At 41.9% G+C, this 16,982-nt stretch overlaps 1 protein-coding gene across 9 annotated transcripts in view; it reads right to left on the minus strand.

Annotated features, from left to right (window-relative positions):
- ELMO1 (engulfment and cell motility 1) overlaps positions 1 to 16,982 on the minus strand; it is a 596,918-nt gene that overhangs the window by 383,663 nt on the left and 196,273 nt on the right. For all 9 annotated transcript variants that reach the window (XM_082632561.1, XM_082632562.1, XM_082632557.1 and 6 more), the window contains one exon: positions 8,198 to 8,367. In XM_082632561.1, the coding sequence (XP_082488687.1) occupies positions 8,198 to 8,367 (170 nt within the window). The remainder of the gene's footprint in view (positions 1 to 8,197; positions 8,368 to 16,982) is intronic.

A 16,982-nucleotide genomic window follows, 5' to 3' on the forward strand; every position in this document is an offset into this window, starting at 1 on the left:
GTCTATGGCTTACTCTTCTGGGTTATCAGATCCTAGCCCTGTTGTCTTTAAGTTGTAGGTAACTGATGCATATGTATATTTTGTCCTGCCTAGTGGTGATTTAATTAACTTCCTCCCTGCAGGTGAAAAACCAGTTTTGTCTCCATTTGCAATTCATTTCGACATTGCTCTGTTTCATATAAATTTGTGCCCTTTTGACTCTTCCTTTGAACCGGTGAAAACATCTGCTTGGTTCCCTCATATCAGATGAGTAAAATACATTCTTTTAACACATATTCAATTTTATATCTTTATGAAAGCCATGCTTTTATCTTTCCCTGATAATTACCTTTTAATTAATTACCTTTTAATAAACCCCAATTGGGGAATATTCTAAAAATGGCTCACCTATAATCTCAAAAAATGTCAAAGCCATGAGAGAAAAGGAAAGACTAAGGAATAGCTCCAGATTGCATGAGATTATGTTAGGGAACCGTTGACTGAAGCCACCCGCCTTGGCCAGGCACAATGATAACCACTTGGATGAGTTGTCTGGCAATAAGAGGTCCTGATAAGAAACAAGGTGCTGCCACCAAAAACTAACCAGGAGAATTCGGGAGGGGCCGAAAGGAGGGAAGAGATGCCAGTCCATAGGTCCCATCAACCTCCCAGAATCTTTCTCACTGGAATCCATCTTGGCTGAGAGATGCACGTTGCCACCAGGAAGGACCCTGAGTCAGACCAAACATGAGCACAAGCAAGATGACTGGCCAGGGCTTCCCTGGTGGCGCAGTGGTTGAGAGTCCGCCTGCTGATGTAGGGGATGCAGGTTCGTGCCCTGGTCTGGGAGGATCCCACATGCCGCGGAGTGGCTGGGCCCGTGATCCATGGTCGCTGAGCCTGGGCATCCGGAGCCTGTGCTCCACAGCGGGAGAGGCCACGGCAGTAAGAGGCCCGTGTACCGCAAAAAAAAAAAAAAAAAAAAAGACTGGCCAGAGACCACTTGGAAACTAACCCCATTGCCATAAAACCTGAGACTATGAGCCACGCGGAGGAACGGCTCTCCCAGTTTCCCTTACCCTGCTGCTCTCTGCCCGGACTCCCCTTTCCAATAAAGTCTTTTGCTTTGTCAGTACATGTTTCTCCTAGGACAATTCATTTCTGAGTATTAGACAAGAGCCCACTCTCAGGCCTTGGAAGGGGTCCCCCTTCCTGCAACAACTAGGAGAAGACAGGACAACTGGGTGCAAGGGGCTCTCTGGAGTTAGGTCTTTGTAAAGGACACAAACAGGACAACTGGTGAAACTTGATCTTGCAACTTTTCCATTAAGTCTGGAACTGTTAAATTAATTGAACAAGGATGCCTTTAGACCGAAGGGGCTCTAATGCTCTGGAGGCCTGTAAAAGCAATCTAAAACCCTAAACCTGCAAATGCCTCCAGGTTAGGAAATGGAAACCTAAGGACAAGCAATCACAGCCAACTAGACTTTAAACTACAGCCAATCCAACAACTCCCTTGCTTTGCTTCCGCTTCTTCTCTACAAGAGTCTCCCCTCTCCCCCACCAGCCCCGGTGGGTAGAGTGTTCCTAACCACTTCCAGTTTGGCACTGACCAATTCTACTGATTTTTGCTCAAATACACTGTAAAAATTTTTAATATGCCTCAGTTAATCTTTTAACAGAACTGCTACAAAATTAATGCTTGTGGGGGGTGTGTGTAATATATAAAGCCGTCACTGCAATTTTCCAAAATAACTTTCTCGCGTAGGGCCTGAGCATCCTTAGATTTATATATGTGTTCTACCCCCTGTAGCAGACCCTGGCCTTAGAAAGTTCTCCCTGACCAGAGTGCAGAAAGAAATTCATTGCCTAAACAGTGTTTCTTACTTCTCCACTTCCTCACTTTGGCTTCAGAGTAAATGTAAGCAGAAGACGAACTTTTTGTTGTGATGTCTGTTTTCCTAACTGCATTTCTCTCTCTCTCTCTCTCTCAATATATACCCACTTTAAAAGAAACATATCTGGAGAACAAATGATTCTCGAAAGACTGATGTTTCACAGTGATCAGAAGCCCCTCACCTCAGCCCAAGCTATGGCACCTTTTCCCTAGCAGAAGATAATCTCTTCTTTAAACAGGCTGTGTGACCCCTTCTCATTTCCATTACCGGAGTGATAGACAAAGACACAGAAACAAAGCAAAAAGGGATGGCGAGGCGGAGTTCCAGCATAAGGGATTTTCTGCCACACAACCCCTGACAAAGCCCTAGACAGTTGGCCCCTTTGGCGTTTGTGATGCAAATTTCTGGCAGGGCCCCAGAAGGGCTGCTGCAGTTGGAACTCCCTGGGCTCTGCTAAGTGCAGCTCCAGGAAAGCAGACAGAGGGAGCTGGGAAGACACAGCAGGCTTCTCAGCTGGGGCCCACAGACCACACAGAGCAGGTTCTTTCCGACTCTGTCTGGGGAGCTACTTGCTCCTCCCCATGGCCTCTGTCTGAGGTGAAGTGCAAGACACACATGGTGTGACCTGTGCTTGGCGGCTGGCAAAGAGTCGCTGATGAATTTGGCCTGGCCTGGACCTTCCAGAACAACCAAGGCTTATAAGAGACACTGAATTCTCAGAAGCGACAGCATGAGTTAGAGCCAACCATCCATGTCCGTGGAGGTTAATAAAGTTACTTTCAAAAAAGAAATTCATCTTTTGTATGAAGACAAAATTTCAAAAAATGTCACACAGTCGCAAACTGTCATATGCATGTTTGTATTTTCTATGCACACACATACACCCATGTGCCTAACCCAGTGTCAGGAATATTCAGCACTTAAATAATATATACTTTGCTAAATGAATAAAACCTACAAATCCATTCTCAAGTGTGGGTGCCAGGCAACATCAAAGCCAAGACATCATTTCAGGGTGCTTAATTCAGGTCATAACTCAATTTTCACATCTCCTGAGAAACAGTCACAGCTCTGATTCCAGCCAGGAGGAAACGATCTGAATAATCGAAGTTTAATATGAAACTGTTCGTGTGCTAACAATGACAATTTTTACAAACACAAACACACATAGCTATACATACACCCAAACATCCTCATCTGTGTCATCTATATGACAGAATGGGGAGGGGATTGATAGTTTATACAGCAAATGTGGTTTGTTTTTAAGACAATTACTTAAGGGCTTTACATATCTCTAAAACAACTACGGGACTATTTGCCCTGTTCCTAATACAGCCAATTTTGAAGAAATGACCAACCAAGCAAATAAAAAGTACTTATAAATTCCCCAGATTAGTGAAAGCTCCTCAAATACCTCACTGCTATTTTTCTTAGGAAAGCTAGAATCCCTAAGGAAACGCCAGCCCAGTATTGCCCAGGGTGTTAGGAATGGACATACCCCCGACATGAATGGTAAAGTACAAATTAGGACACGTCAACAAGCTATGGGGATGTTCTTATTTTAACACAGCTTCAACATGTGTATATCCTCTGAATCAGGAATTTTATTCCAACAGAATAGATATTCACAGAGATTCTGCTGAAAGAAAAACCGATGAGAGAATGTTCATAATCTTGAAAAAACCTGAAAGCAGTGTAAATATCCAACAACAGGGGAATGGTTAACTCTACTCTGCATATCCTTCAAATTCTCCTATTACATTGCATATCAACTCTACCTCAACAGAGCTTTAAAAATGAATTAATAGGCAGATAACAAAAATGATGAGGGGAATAATATTTAATCACATGGGAATATTGTTAGGTACAAAAAGCAGGCTACACAGAGCATGAATAATGTAATTCTACTTTTGTAAAGCCAGTGTGTGTGTGTGTGTATCTAAAAGAATATGCAAAAACAATATACACCAAGATGTTAAAAATATTTGTCTCTGGAAAGGCAGATTACAAATGACTCTTATTCTCCTCCTTCTGCTTACTTACATTTATTTTTTAAACAATAAATATATTTTTTTTATTAAGGAGAGAAAGCTAATTCAAAAAAAAATGAGTTTTTCGTAAATACGTGAATTTAATTTCTTTCACTCTTAACTTTTCTGCCAGGGTGTTGCTACTGCTTACTCATATTCCAAGGGCATAATTTTCCTGTCATGTTGCCAAGTGGGAAACTATAAGGATCCTTTCATTCTTGGAAATGTTCCCCCTGTTCTTCTGATGGTTGAACAGTAGAAGGGCACAGGGTAAACTGTCCAATTGTCTATGTGCATAGCAGCATAGACAAAGAACACAGTGTTTTATTAAAACCCAAAGAAAAGCAGTGTTATTCACTACAATGGATTTAGAGTTGCAGGTACAATATTTTTTCTTTCAAATAAAAAAATATATATAATTTCTGAGAAATCTTTACAAAAAACCACTGCCCATTCCTTAATGGGCACCATTTCCTGGCTCAGTTTGGGGAAACAAGCTTCCCCACAAATTTATTTGCTTCTACATCAATGTTTCAAGCTGAAACTAGACATGGAATTTCAAAATTCCACAAGAATGGAAAAATTAAAATTCAAGTTTTGGACACTGTGTTCTGCCAAAGTGACACTTCCCCTTGCTCCTTTGTGGCTAATTTTTTCCCCATCGTCGCTCCTGGTACCAGCTGGAGAGAGACCTTTAACAGCTCAGCCTTGGGCAATGGCAAACAGGCAAGTCTATCTTTGAATCTCATTACAGCTCAAAGTAAGCAGAAAAATTCCAGCTACATTTCTTCAGTGTTTCCTAAAAATTTCCACAGGTCCTGCTCAGGAAACCTCTGCCTTTCCCAGCTGGAAGTGTGCCCAGGAGTCATAAGTAAATGCCTTCCAAATTGTAGGGCCTATTTAATTTGTGCAGTTTATATTCCAGAGGTTTCCTGTTAATTAATTAAAGTCTTGTTTAAGTTTAATTGAGAAGCCGGGTTTCCTTATAAGAAAAGTGTCTTTCTCTTTTCTTTTTCATCTGAGCAAAAGATCTGAAAATAGCTGTGCATTAAATGAGCAGCTTCTTAGCATGAGTTGCAGGACCTTGCAGAAGGAAGGGAGGAGGTTGTACAGCTCCAGTGCCCTCTTTCCTCCATCCCTAAGTGTAGCATGCCCTATAACTTATATAAAATGGTGATGAGGGCACACACCAAGGTGATTCAGAGAGACATCATCCCTTCCCAGTAACATAGTGTTATGGGAAAGTGTAAGAGACAATGCAAACCAAGATCTGGTCTTGAGTTCTGCTCATCTGTCTGAAATCTGGCTGCATGTAACAAATTGGGATGGCTTACAGATTATAAATAATTAAAATATTAATGAGGATGATACACTATAGAAAAAAAAGAATTCAGTTACTGTGGTTCACATAAAGTAAATTCAGTATTAACATGTGAAACACAGAGAAATAATTCAGACCTCCTGTCCCCAGTGATCAGTCTTTGGGTCACTCAGTAAGTCAAGATGAATTATAGAGTAAGGCAATAGCACAGATGAAAAGTCCTAATGTTGACAAGACAATACATAGTATCAGTTTTTACTCCTTCTCTTCTGGAGCACAAGGTGGGAGTGTCCCTTTGATGAGTCTTATCGGCTGAATCGTGTCCCCCCCCCAAATTCATATGTCGAATCCCTGCCCCCAGTACCTCAGAATGGGACAGTATTTGGAGATAGAGCCTTTAAAGAGGTGATTAAGTTAAAATGAGGTCATTAGGGTGTGTCCTAATCCAATCTGACTGGTGTCCTTATAAGAGGAGGAAATTTAGACACACAAAGAGACACCAGGGATGCTTATGCTCAGAGGAAAGATGATGTGAGGACTTAGGAAGAAGGTGGACATTAGCAAATCAAGGAGAGAGCTGCAGAAGAAATCAAGCCTGCCAACACCTTGATCTTGGGCTTCCAGCCACCAGCACTGTGCGAATATAAATTTCTCTTCTTTAAGCCACCTGGTCTGTGCTATTTTGTTATGGAAGCACTAGCAAACAAATATAATGAGAAACTAAAAAAGTAAAGCCCCTAACATGCATTTTCCCTCATTGTTAAATATATAACTGCCAACCTCCAGAGGTACTGGAGCTCAGCTCCAGTCCTCTATTCAGGGCGCGTATCACATGGACTCTGGCTTTCAGCGTATGTACCATTGTAATTGTAATTATGATTGCAATTCTGATAAATTTGGAAGTATTAACACAATGTCATTCTGAATATTCCAGAGCTTAAGCCCCTGGATACTTAGGTATCTGTGGCAGAACCACCTAATATTAGCAGGTTCCATTATGACTGGCTCTGATGCAGTGTTTTTGATACATCAATGGCTGGGACTTAGATAAATCAATAAACATGAGGACAGTTTTACATTTTTATCTAACACCTTGTAAATGTGATGGAGGCAGAAACTCCCAGGGCTCACTGTCCCACCTGAAGCAGTGGTGGGCGTGAAGAGGGGCCCACCACATGTGGCAGTCGCATGAAGTTGTCCACAGTTACCAGGGAAGGTGGTTGTAATCACAACTCGCGATCCACTGCTCACTAGTAACAAGGAATGAGGGATCTGACACGCTCTACAATAGATATCAGCTGGAGCTTCCAACAAAGACAGAACCCTCTTTCTCCTTTTCCTTGGGCCAGTCTCTTGGATCCCTAAACTAATTTAACTTCCCTCAAGCTGTTTCAAGCTCCAACCCCAATTTTTCAGTAACCACTTTGGATTCTGATAACACCCAGAATTTGAGATTCTCTGCCCTACTCTAAGCTGATGTTTGCCAAAAATGTAATAAGCAGAGTTTTAGTCATCATTAAAAAAATAAATGATACCTGTCTACAATCGAGCCTTTCCAGATCACCCAGTCCTGCTTGTCAGTCCTCTTGGATTTGACTGCCCTGCCCCCATTCACTCCTAGATATTTTCTCTACTTTTTTGTGAAGGCCTCCAACTCCAAACTCTAGAGAACATTCTTATACAGGAGATATTCTTGCTGTTATAAAACATGCTCTCTTTGAATGAGGAAAAAAAAAGAATCTTCATTAGTGCCAACTACAGAGGCTAAATAATGCCAAGTGTAGGAGGAGACAGGAAGGAAGAAAGGAAGGAAGGAAGGGAGTGGGCCAAGATAGGTCTCTACCATGTACAGCCAGCAGGTCATTCTTTAAATCACGTACTGAAGAGAGATTTAACTGGTCCAGGTTTACACCCCAATTCTAAGTGCTATTTATTCTTTCCTAACAAATACCTATCTCAACTCTGCACATTGTTTATTTAGCATATTACTATGTAGTTAGCTGACTCAGCATTCTCACATGCTCTAACTGGCATGCTCTAACAGTCTTTACCAGTTGCACCTGACTATATGGAAATGAGCAGTGTCCTGTGGACCCTACCCTGGTATTCTGTGGTCAAGGGAATTATCTGTCCACACATGTAAAAGCTAGACCCATCTGGCTCTGTAGCCAGAGAATCACACCAGAGATCAAACCCTACCCTGAGAAGGTGAGCTCCCCAATGCCCATTCCTTCCTTGCTCATGGTAGAACTCAAACTCCTTCAAGGCCCATTCACTGACACCTCCCCCCCCACCCCCCATAAGGTTCCATGAGATGTAACTGGTCCAACCTCTAGACTCCCAGCCCTCAGGAGGAATTGTACCTCAACTGAATTCTGCCTCCATAAATATTTAGATGGCAAGGTTCACATCATTTAAAATTTTCCCAACTTCCACTTTTTTGCACACAATGGGTACCTAATAAATGATTATTGTACTTAATGATAAATAATTAAGGACATGTATTTCATCAGTCAAGTGTTAATTTTTTAAAAAATTACTTCCGGGATGTTATTTCGACCTGGTTTAAGACTTTGAAACATGAGGAGGTATTCTAACTTTTTAAAAAAATGGAGTCAGGGAAGGAAAATTTTTTTTAGGGATAAGCAAAGGATGTGAGGAATTTATATTTTGAAGAATTATAATTTGTGTTGGAATCGCCCTTAGAGATAATGACTAATATTTTTCCTTGTAAATCTAAAATTTCAGAGATTGTCTTAGATAATGGCTAGTTGGTGGGTGGAGAACATAGTGATATTACATTACGAAACCACAGCCCACACATTATCTTAAACGCCATTTTTTTTTTCCCTGAGCCTAGACAATTTCTGGCATTTAAAACTAGAAACTGCAAGTACAAGAAAAGTAACAAATACCCAAAACGTTACAAAGTACAGGACAGACTGGAAGTCTAGGTAAAAGATGCTTACTCAGTGCCGCTTTCCACCATCTGCGTGAGGAGAGAGATGCCATCCAGATTGATAAACTCCTGGGCAAACGTGACATCCCGGGAGAGGCTGGCCAAGTCCTTCAGGGCCTCCAGCTTGGCGTCCATACTCGACGACTGGATTCGTTCATGGAGCTGGTGGGCGTTTTGAGCCTCACCGGGGACAAAAACAAAGCACAGTGTTCACGGAGGAAACCACAACAGATAAATTATTAACATCTCATTGAGAAATGAAGATTCAAAGGCCAAAAGCACAAGACTAGATGAGTATTACAAACCAATGACTCCAACTTCAGGCAATGCCTGTCAATTTCACAGCGGGAATCAGTTGCCCTCTTTTGACAGGACCCATATTTCCATCTCAAGGAAAAGCAAAAGCCCAAGAACAGTAAAACCCCAGAAATGGAGCGGGTATGGCAGTGCGGAGGGGAAAATGGGGAGAATGTTTACTTTTTAAGTAAAATTATTATCTATAAATGACAGAAAGCTATTTGCTTAATTAAGCAATTACACAAATTTATACAGCATGTTCACCCGTTCAGTCAATACTCTGAGTAATAACTGCCTACACACAATGTTCAAAAGCTTCATTAGACACCCAAATCATCTTTCGGGGTTATGGAAAGTCTTCCAGCACAACACAATGTGGCTTGTAAATTCCACTTTTCAACAACACGTGTTTCACGTGCATTAGCTATTTACTGCGTGAATTTAAAACAAAATAATTAGGCAACCAAATTAGCAGCTTTGTCTCCAATTAAAGTTCCCCTTTTTAAGGCATTTGCATGTTGCTTCTACATGCAGGACAGAAGTATACTGGAGGAGCTGAACTTCTAGATAATAATGTGTCTTCTGTATTTCTCATTCACCCAGTAAAGGTTTCCATATCTACCTTTCAGTTGGGACAGACAGTAGGAAAAATAAGATAATACATTTTTCTGCCTGTGTTTTTGCTTAATAGAAATAACTGAATATCTTTGTAGTTATTAACTCAAAACTGCAATGGTTGAAGCACTCTGCCATTCTCATATTCTCCTTTGAAACTTGTCATATTTCAGAGAAAGGGGAAGAAGGTATATTTGATCCCAACAGTGAGGCATCTTCTCCCAAACAGAAACTGATTAGAGATATCACAGGAGCCCCATGTGAACTATAACAAGGCTAAGATTGCAGAGCAGAAAAAATAGAATCCACACAGGAACTAAGAGCAAAGGGACTCCACCCCAAGTGCCCCCTTCCCCCCTGTCCAGCTCCCCTTCCCTGTCACCTGGAAGCAGCCCCACAGAACGAAGGGGATTCAGCAGGGAAACCAATGCAATCCTTCAGTGACCAAGACAGATGAAACCCATACTCCTACCACTTGGTCAGAGACATATACTATGGTCTCCCATGTAATTATAACCAAAACTTGACACTTTGCATCAGAAACTAGAGTAGAAGAAGGAAGCAAAGGAAGGTGCAGGAGAATAAGAACCTTTCCTACTCATTCACTGATACCCACATAGCTGACAAATGGCTCAAATCCTAAATTCCATTTTTTAGAAAGGGAGAATAACTTTATCTTTTTCCATTGTTCAAAGATGTACCATTCTCCAAAATTTTCAAATGGAGATACAGCATTAACAGTAACATACAATATTCAAACCAAGTGAGTCACTTTGAATTCCTTGAAAAATATATTTTTCTCCCAGCAGCAAGTCTGCATTTATGATAGAGATTATGATAATAATGAGGACTCAAAAATGATTTCATTGTCATAATTAATAGTGTTTGGTGCTGTTAATACCACTAATAGAAACAGCTAACAGTTACTTAGTGATTTTCAGTTTTTGGCCATGCTGCGTGGCTTGCAGGATCTTAGTTCCCTGACCAGGGATCGAATCCAGGCCCTCGGCAGTGAAAGTGTGGAGTCCTAACCACTGGACTGCCAGGGAATTCCCACCTAGTGTTTTTTGTGAGCCACTATTCAAAATACCTTCCTGAAGGACTTCATTCAATTTATCAGGCAGGAGCTTTCATTATCTTCATTTTACAAAGGAAATGGAAGTGTAGAGAAGTTAAGTAACTTGCCCAGGGTCACACAGCTTGTCCATGCTGGAGCTAAGATAGAGCCTGGGCAGCTGGACTCGGGGAACAGGCTCTAAAGTAGTGCACTGTGTCGTGCATGAGAACCCCCTGGATGGCTTCTTAAAACATGGCTACCTAGGCTCCACCCAAAGTTTTTGTTTCTGTAGGGCTGAGGTGGAGTCCCCTAAAGTGCATGTTTTTTTTGTTGTTGTTGTTGTTTTGTGGCATGCGGGCCTCTCACTGTTGTGGCCTCTCCCATTGTGGAGCACAGGCTCCGGACACGCAGGCTCAGCGGCCATGGCTCACGGGCCCAGCCGCTCCGCAGCATGTGGGATCTTCCCGGACCGGGGCACGAACCTGTGTCCCCTGCATCAGCAGGCGGACTCTCAACCACTGCGCCTCCAGGGAAGCCCCTAAAGTGCATGTTTAACAAGCTCCCAGGTGCTGCTGCTGCTGATGATCCTGGCATCACATGCTGAGAACCGCTGTTCTAAAACTCCCACGATACTGTGTCTCAAAGTGATGATGGAGGTGTGGCCCAGCCCCACAGGGCTCATGGGCTCTGCCTCTGTCTTCTAATCACCACCTCATCTTCTCCAGCTGGGGCCCCAGAAGCCCCTCGTGGCTTCCTGGAGCAAAAAGACAATCTACTCGCCCTTTTGAAAGGGTACATTTCTCAGCAGAAACATTTGCTAAGAAAATAGAAAGAATGAATCAATAATTATAAGATCTAGGTAGATGAGATTTATTATACCATTCTTTCTGCTTTTGTATGTGCTTGAAATGTTACCTACTTAGAAGTTCATGAATGAATTAATTGAAAATAGTAGAAGTGAAGAGAGACAACAACAGAAACCTGGAAAGGACAAGTGTCCTGAGCAGAAGAATTAAGACTAAACAGCCCCTCACAGATGTAGAGAACAGACCTGTGGTTGCCAAGGGGGAAGATGGCTGGGGGAGGCGTGGGTGGGGAGTTTGGGGTTAGCAGATGCAAACTAGTATACATAGAATGGATAAACCACATGGTCCCACTGTAGAGCACAGGGAACTATATTATATTCAATATCCTGTGATAAATCAAAATGGAAAAGAATATAAAACAGAATTTATATATATGTATAACTGAATCACTTTAATACACAGCAGAAACTAACACAATGTTGTAAATCAACTGTACTCTAATAAAAAAAATTTTTTTTAAGACCAAATAGTCACAAATCCTAGGACTGCTAATCGGTTGCTGCTGTGGAAATCAAAAATATTTTACCAGGACAGTCACACACCAGTACAACAAAGTGATACTCTGACTTGCTGGGGTCTCAGCCAAAGAGTTACTCCCAATAACAGTAATAAAGGCTCCAAATTGTGTCAGACTGCAACATCCAGTTCATAGATGCAATCACCTGAGAAGTTTCTATGGAACAGTCCACAACTCTCCTGCACTTGACCTAGTGCCTGAAAACAATATGTCCTGTTTTCTTGGAGGTGTTCTTATCCTTAAGGGCAGACCTTCTTCCTTCCCTGAGTGCCATCATCTAAGAAGTCAACTCTTCATAAAAATGTCAAGTTCCCAAGGCATCTGGTGTTGGGTAAGTTTTCCTTGTGGTTTCAGGACATAAGTAAACCACCGGAGGGGACACACCATTCATGAGGATGGGAGGGTTATGGCCAGCTTGGCGGGCTGTGGTGGAGAGCTCCCTGAACTACGAGTGAGAAGCCGGGCTACTTCCAGCCCTGTCACTGGTTAGCTCTGGTGCCTTGGAGAAAGTCTCTTAATCTCTGGGCCTCATTTTCCTCATCGGTACACTGAGGAACTGTGATGAGATCACGTTTAGGGTTCCCCCAACCCACAGAGTCATAGATTGTTCCTCAGGTGGGCAGGAACCCTTGTCATGAAGTCTGCCTAGAGAAAGTTTGCTCCATAGATGTTAATGCCCTATGTGAGCCCCAGTCAAAATATTATTATACATCAAACTGCTGGGACATTTTTAATGCAATATTTTTCCAGGTGGAACCGGAACAGGTAGAGATATGTATTCTTTTTACCTTCTTTAATTTCTAAATAACGTGGATGTGAAACTTTTATTAGAAAAAATAATGTGAGAATACGTTTTATTATTAAGATACTGGGGTTGTGTAAGAAAAACTTACTTTTTTGGCATCAGTTATTTGCCAAAGATTACTCGGCACATAATTTCACTTGGCCTATATTCAGACAAGTCTTTACAGTTATCCATGAAGCTATGCCCCTTCAAAATCAAAGACAGAATCCTCACTCACTGATTCAACAAATACTCCTGGAAGCTTACTCTGAACCAGGCACTGTTCTATATATTTAGGATTCCGCAACAAACAGGAGGCAAGCTTCTTGCCCTCCTGGAGCTTACGTCCTCGAGGTGGGGGCAGACAATAAAACAAATTAACAGTAAGAAATTAAATATCGATGAGTTCATAGCAAAACATAAAAGGGGAATGAGATAGTGACGGGTGGCTTTTTAAGATGGAGTGGTTTTCAGGGACAAGCAGCGTAAGAAAGCAACATTGATGCAGAGATCTGATTGACAAGGAGTCAGGCACATCAGGCAAGGGCCGAGGAAGATATTCTGGGCAGCAGGAATGGTTAGTACAAAGGAGGAACAGGAGGAACAAGCCTGTCATGTCTGGAGGGATGGAAGGAGGACCAGTGTATCTGGGGTTGGAGAGCAAAGGAGAAAGTGGAAGGAGGTGAGGACAGGCAAGCAGACTGGGCCAGGCGGCCTCAGGAGATCATGAGCAGCAGAGCTGGAGGAATCCTGGGTGGTGATGAGCATCCCTGACTGAAAGGATGCATTTAAATATCTAGACAGTTGTGTGGTACCTTTAAAGCTCTCAAAATAGCATTGTATTCAAACCCTGGAAGCCACCACAATGTTCAACAATAGGACAATGGTTAAATAACTCATGATACAGTCATAGGATGAAATATCACATGGAATTAAAAATGAAACTTTCAGAGAATATAGGATAGCATGCGCACATCTCCATGCTGCTACCAATACCTCTGTGCAGCACACCCTCCTCGCTCATCTGATCTTCCTACTGTCTCGGCAGCCTTCAGCACACCTAAGTGTTCCTTTCTTTCTCGAGGCACTTTCTTCTGTTGGCTTCTTGGACAGCTCCTCCTCCAAACCTGAGAGTGTGCCCAGGGCCCTGCCTTCCCTGTGGCGGACAACCTCACCCAGCACATGGCCTTCCACGCCACGTACCTGTGATAGCTGGCACACCTGTATTCTCCAGGCTGCCCGACACACATTCCTAACTGCCTGGTTGACATGCTGTGCTCACGGGCACATAACAGGCATCTCGAACTCTTCATTTTCCCCTTCCCAAACCTTCTATTCCAGTAAACAGCACTACTGTTTATTGTGCCCAAATACCGGGCCATCCTCGCAGCCTCTCTCAAGGGGCACCACATCCAAAGTATCAGCAAGTGCTAGCGCTTGCCCTCTAACACTCCTTCAGACCCTCCGCGTCCTTACAACGCAGGCAGTCCACACCATCTTCATCTCCTGCCGGGACTGCTGCCCTGAACTCCTAACCTGTCCCCCTGCCACCTACAACCTGTTCTTGGGCAGCAGCCAGAGTGATCTTGTCACTCCTCTGCCTAAAAGCCTCCACTGGCTTCTCTCTAAGTTAGGCTCATAGGGCAATGGAGAGAAATAGAACTTAAGACAGCTTACAATTCTTTTCAAGTCTCTCAGCTCCGTGGAGAGAAATTGGTTCCAAAAATTTTAATGGCCTCCCTGTTAAGAATCTCTGATAACCTGAATCCACAGAGTGAATGTGATAACACTGCTTTTCTTTTAGCTAGGGTAACTGGCCCCCAAAATCAGTGTGACAAGTCCTCTGACCCAGATGCCTCTAATATCATTTCCCCAAAGGCAGGGTTATGCTTAGAGCTGACAAAGCAACAGCAGATACTTGATGAGCAGTTTTATTTAATATGTCCACACGGGCCAAATGAGGGATAAAAGGCAAGAAGAGTTCAGGTCATATATAAAATGGCTCTTAAAAATCTAATGGTTTGGGGCTTCCCTGGTGGCGCAGTGGTTCAGAGTCCGCCTGCCGATGCAGGGGTCATGGGTTCGTGCCCCAGTTCGGGAAGATCCCACATGCCACGGAGCGGCTGGGCCCGTGAGCCATGGCCGCTGAGCCTGCGCGTCCGGAGCCTGTGCTCCGCAACGGGAGAGGCCACAACAGTGAGAGAGGCCTGCGTACCGCAAAAAAAACAAAACAAACAAACAAAAAACAAACAAACAAACAAATCTAATGGTTTGGAATACTGGAATGGTTTTAGCATGGAATGTTATGATTCACCTCTTGTATACTGTAGTGACATTATGATATGTATTTGTGTGTGTATTTATTTAATTAAAAATAACACCAGCATATGGTATAGAAATATGTAAGTACTACCGGAAGTTATAAAACGATAAATAAAGTTAGCCTAATGTTAACAGTTTCTTGTGTCCCTTGAGAATCATTTTTATCCTTTTATCAACATACATACACCTCCTTTCCCTGTGCATAACGCTGTCACTCCATACACAATGTTCTGCAACCTGCTTTTGCACTCAATAATAAAAGTTTTAGATGCCTCTGAGGCAGCACGACACATTCTTTTTTACAGCTACACAGTATTCTATCACATGGTTATTACCCAATGCATTTAACTAGTCCCAACTGATAGACAGTTAACAGGTTTCAGTTTTTGATTACTGAAAGCAATGATGCATACAGCCCTGTATGTGTGTGTGTGTGTGTGTGTGTGTGTGTGTGTGTGTGTGTGTGTGTGTGTGTGTGTGTGTGTGTGTGTGTGTGTGTGTGTGTGTGTGTGTGTGTGTGTGTGTGTCCTGCAGTGCTTTTGTGAGTCTATCTACTGGATAAATTCCCAGTAGTAAAATTGTTAGGACAAAGACATATGTATTTTAAGCTTGGGTGGATACAGCTAAATCGCCCTCCAAAGAGGCTATACCAATTTATACTCTTGACACCACAGCATCTTTGCCTCACACCTTGATTATCTAGGAGTGTAGATTTTCATCTCTTTTGAGAGAAAGACTGAGTTTTTTCTGTCATATATATCTATATCTATATAGATCTATACAGCTATAGCTAAATAGCCATATATAGATCTATACAGATCCATCTATCTATATATATCTATAGATAGACTATATATAGAGATTTATAGATCAAGAGAGAGAAAGAAATCATTTTTGTTTATAGCTTTTGGCCATCTGTTTTGGGGGCAGTTAATTTATTCATAAGAGATCCTGCAAATTGAGAAATTAGCCCTCTATTTATCATGCAAGTTGCCAATTGTTTTCCTTAATTTGCTGTTTTTGACTTTGTTTCTGGAATACTTTCCAAACATGAAGGTTTTGTGGGGTTGTTTTTACTTTTTGGTAGTCAAATTTATCAATCTTTTTCTTTATGACTTCTGGGTTTTGTGTCCTACTTAGAGTAGCTTTCCACACTCCAAGATTACAAATATATTTACTGTGAAAACTTTTTAAAACAAAAATTTCAGGAAAGTGAAAACAATGGTCTGGGAACGCAAGCTTCTTCTAATAGGAACAATAGCCAAAATTTATGGAAAATATGCTTTATGCAACGTGTGACCTCAGGTTAGATTTCCATAGGTATTATTATCATGGCAGGCACAAGGGAACACTACTTAGCTGCACAACCTGAAGGTCTCCAAACCCTGAAATGCTCAGAAATTCACACACATTTGCACACATTCCCTGAGTATGTTCATGGCTAGATTTTCATGATACTGGAGAGATGGATAAGGAGAGGACACCTAAAAAAGATACATGTTTAAGATGGTTACTAGAGAGATTGTCTAAAGATGTGCAATGCAGAGGAAGACCATAAGCCAAGTGTTGGACTTTTAAAAGAATAAAAATGTAGGTTGTTTTCTTCGATCTTCTCTTATTAATGCCCTATTTTGTTAGGAACAATCCAGAAAGGATGGTTCTATATAGAGGAGGACTGAAAATAAATCCATCAACAAAAATACCATCATTGATAGAGTGGAGGTGAGACTCAGCCCAGCTGCACATTGCCTAAAACAAGAGTGTATGTATGCATGTGTGTACGAGTGTGGGCATGTGTGCGTCTTTTCTGGCTACAGGGAGAGTTCAGCTGAGGTAGATGAAAGGACTTGTAAAAGCTAGCACAACACTGCTTGCCAGTTTTCCTAGCAAATTTAATAGAGACAGCTATTTTTTTAATATATTTTTATTGTGTATGTAAAAAGTGAAAGAGTTAGCATATGCTGACCCATATTTTTCAGTCAAACACAAAATAATTTTTTAAAAGTCTACCAGCAACAAGTGAAGTGTACAGATCCAAACTATCTTGATTGTAGCGTAATTCCCAATTCTATACCCTGTGGCTACAGTCAAACCATAAATGCTTACTTAAACTGCAGGTGCCTGGACCCTATTCCTAGATACCATTATTCAGCTTCTCTTTAAAGGCTCAGACATCAGCATTTTACAAATTCTACCAATGATTCAGGTTTGGGGACCACTGTCCTCTGGAAAATGTAAACCAATCTCTTGTAGTGAATTCCATCGTATAATACTGCCTTGTGCACTGGCTTTCACATCTCTCCATTCACCGTGCTGGGTATATGAAGGGCACAAGCT

The sequence above is a fragment of the Mesoplodon mirus genome (assembly GCF_964341445.2).
Source record: "Mesoplodon mirus genome assembly, chromosome: 9".
Classification (NCBI taxonomy): Eukaryota; Metazoa; Chordata; class Mammalia; order Artiodactyla; family Ziphiidae; genus Mesoplodon; species Mesoplodon mirus.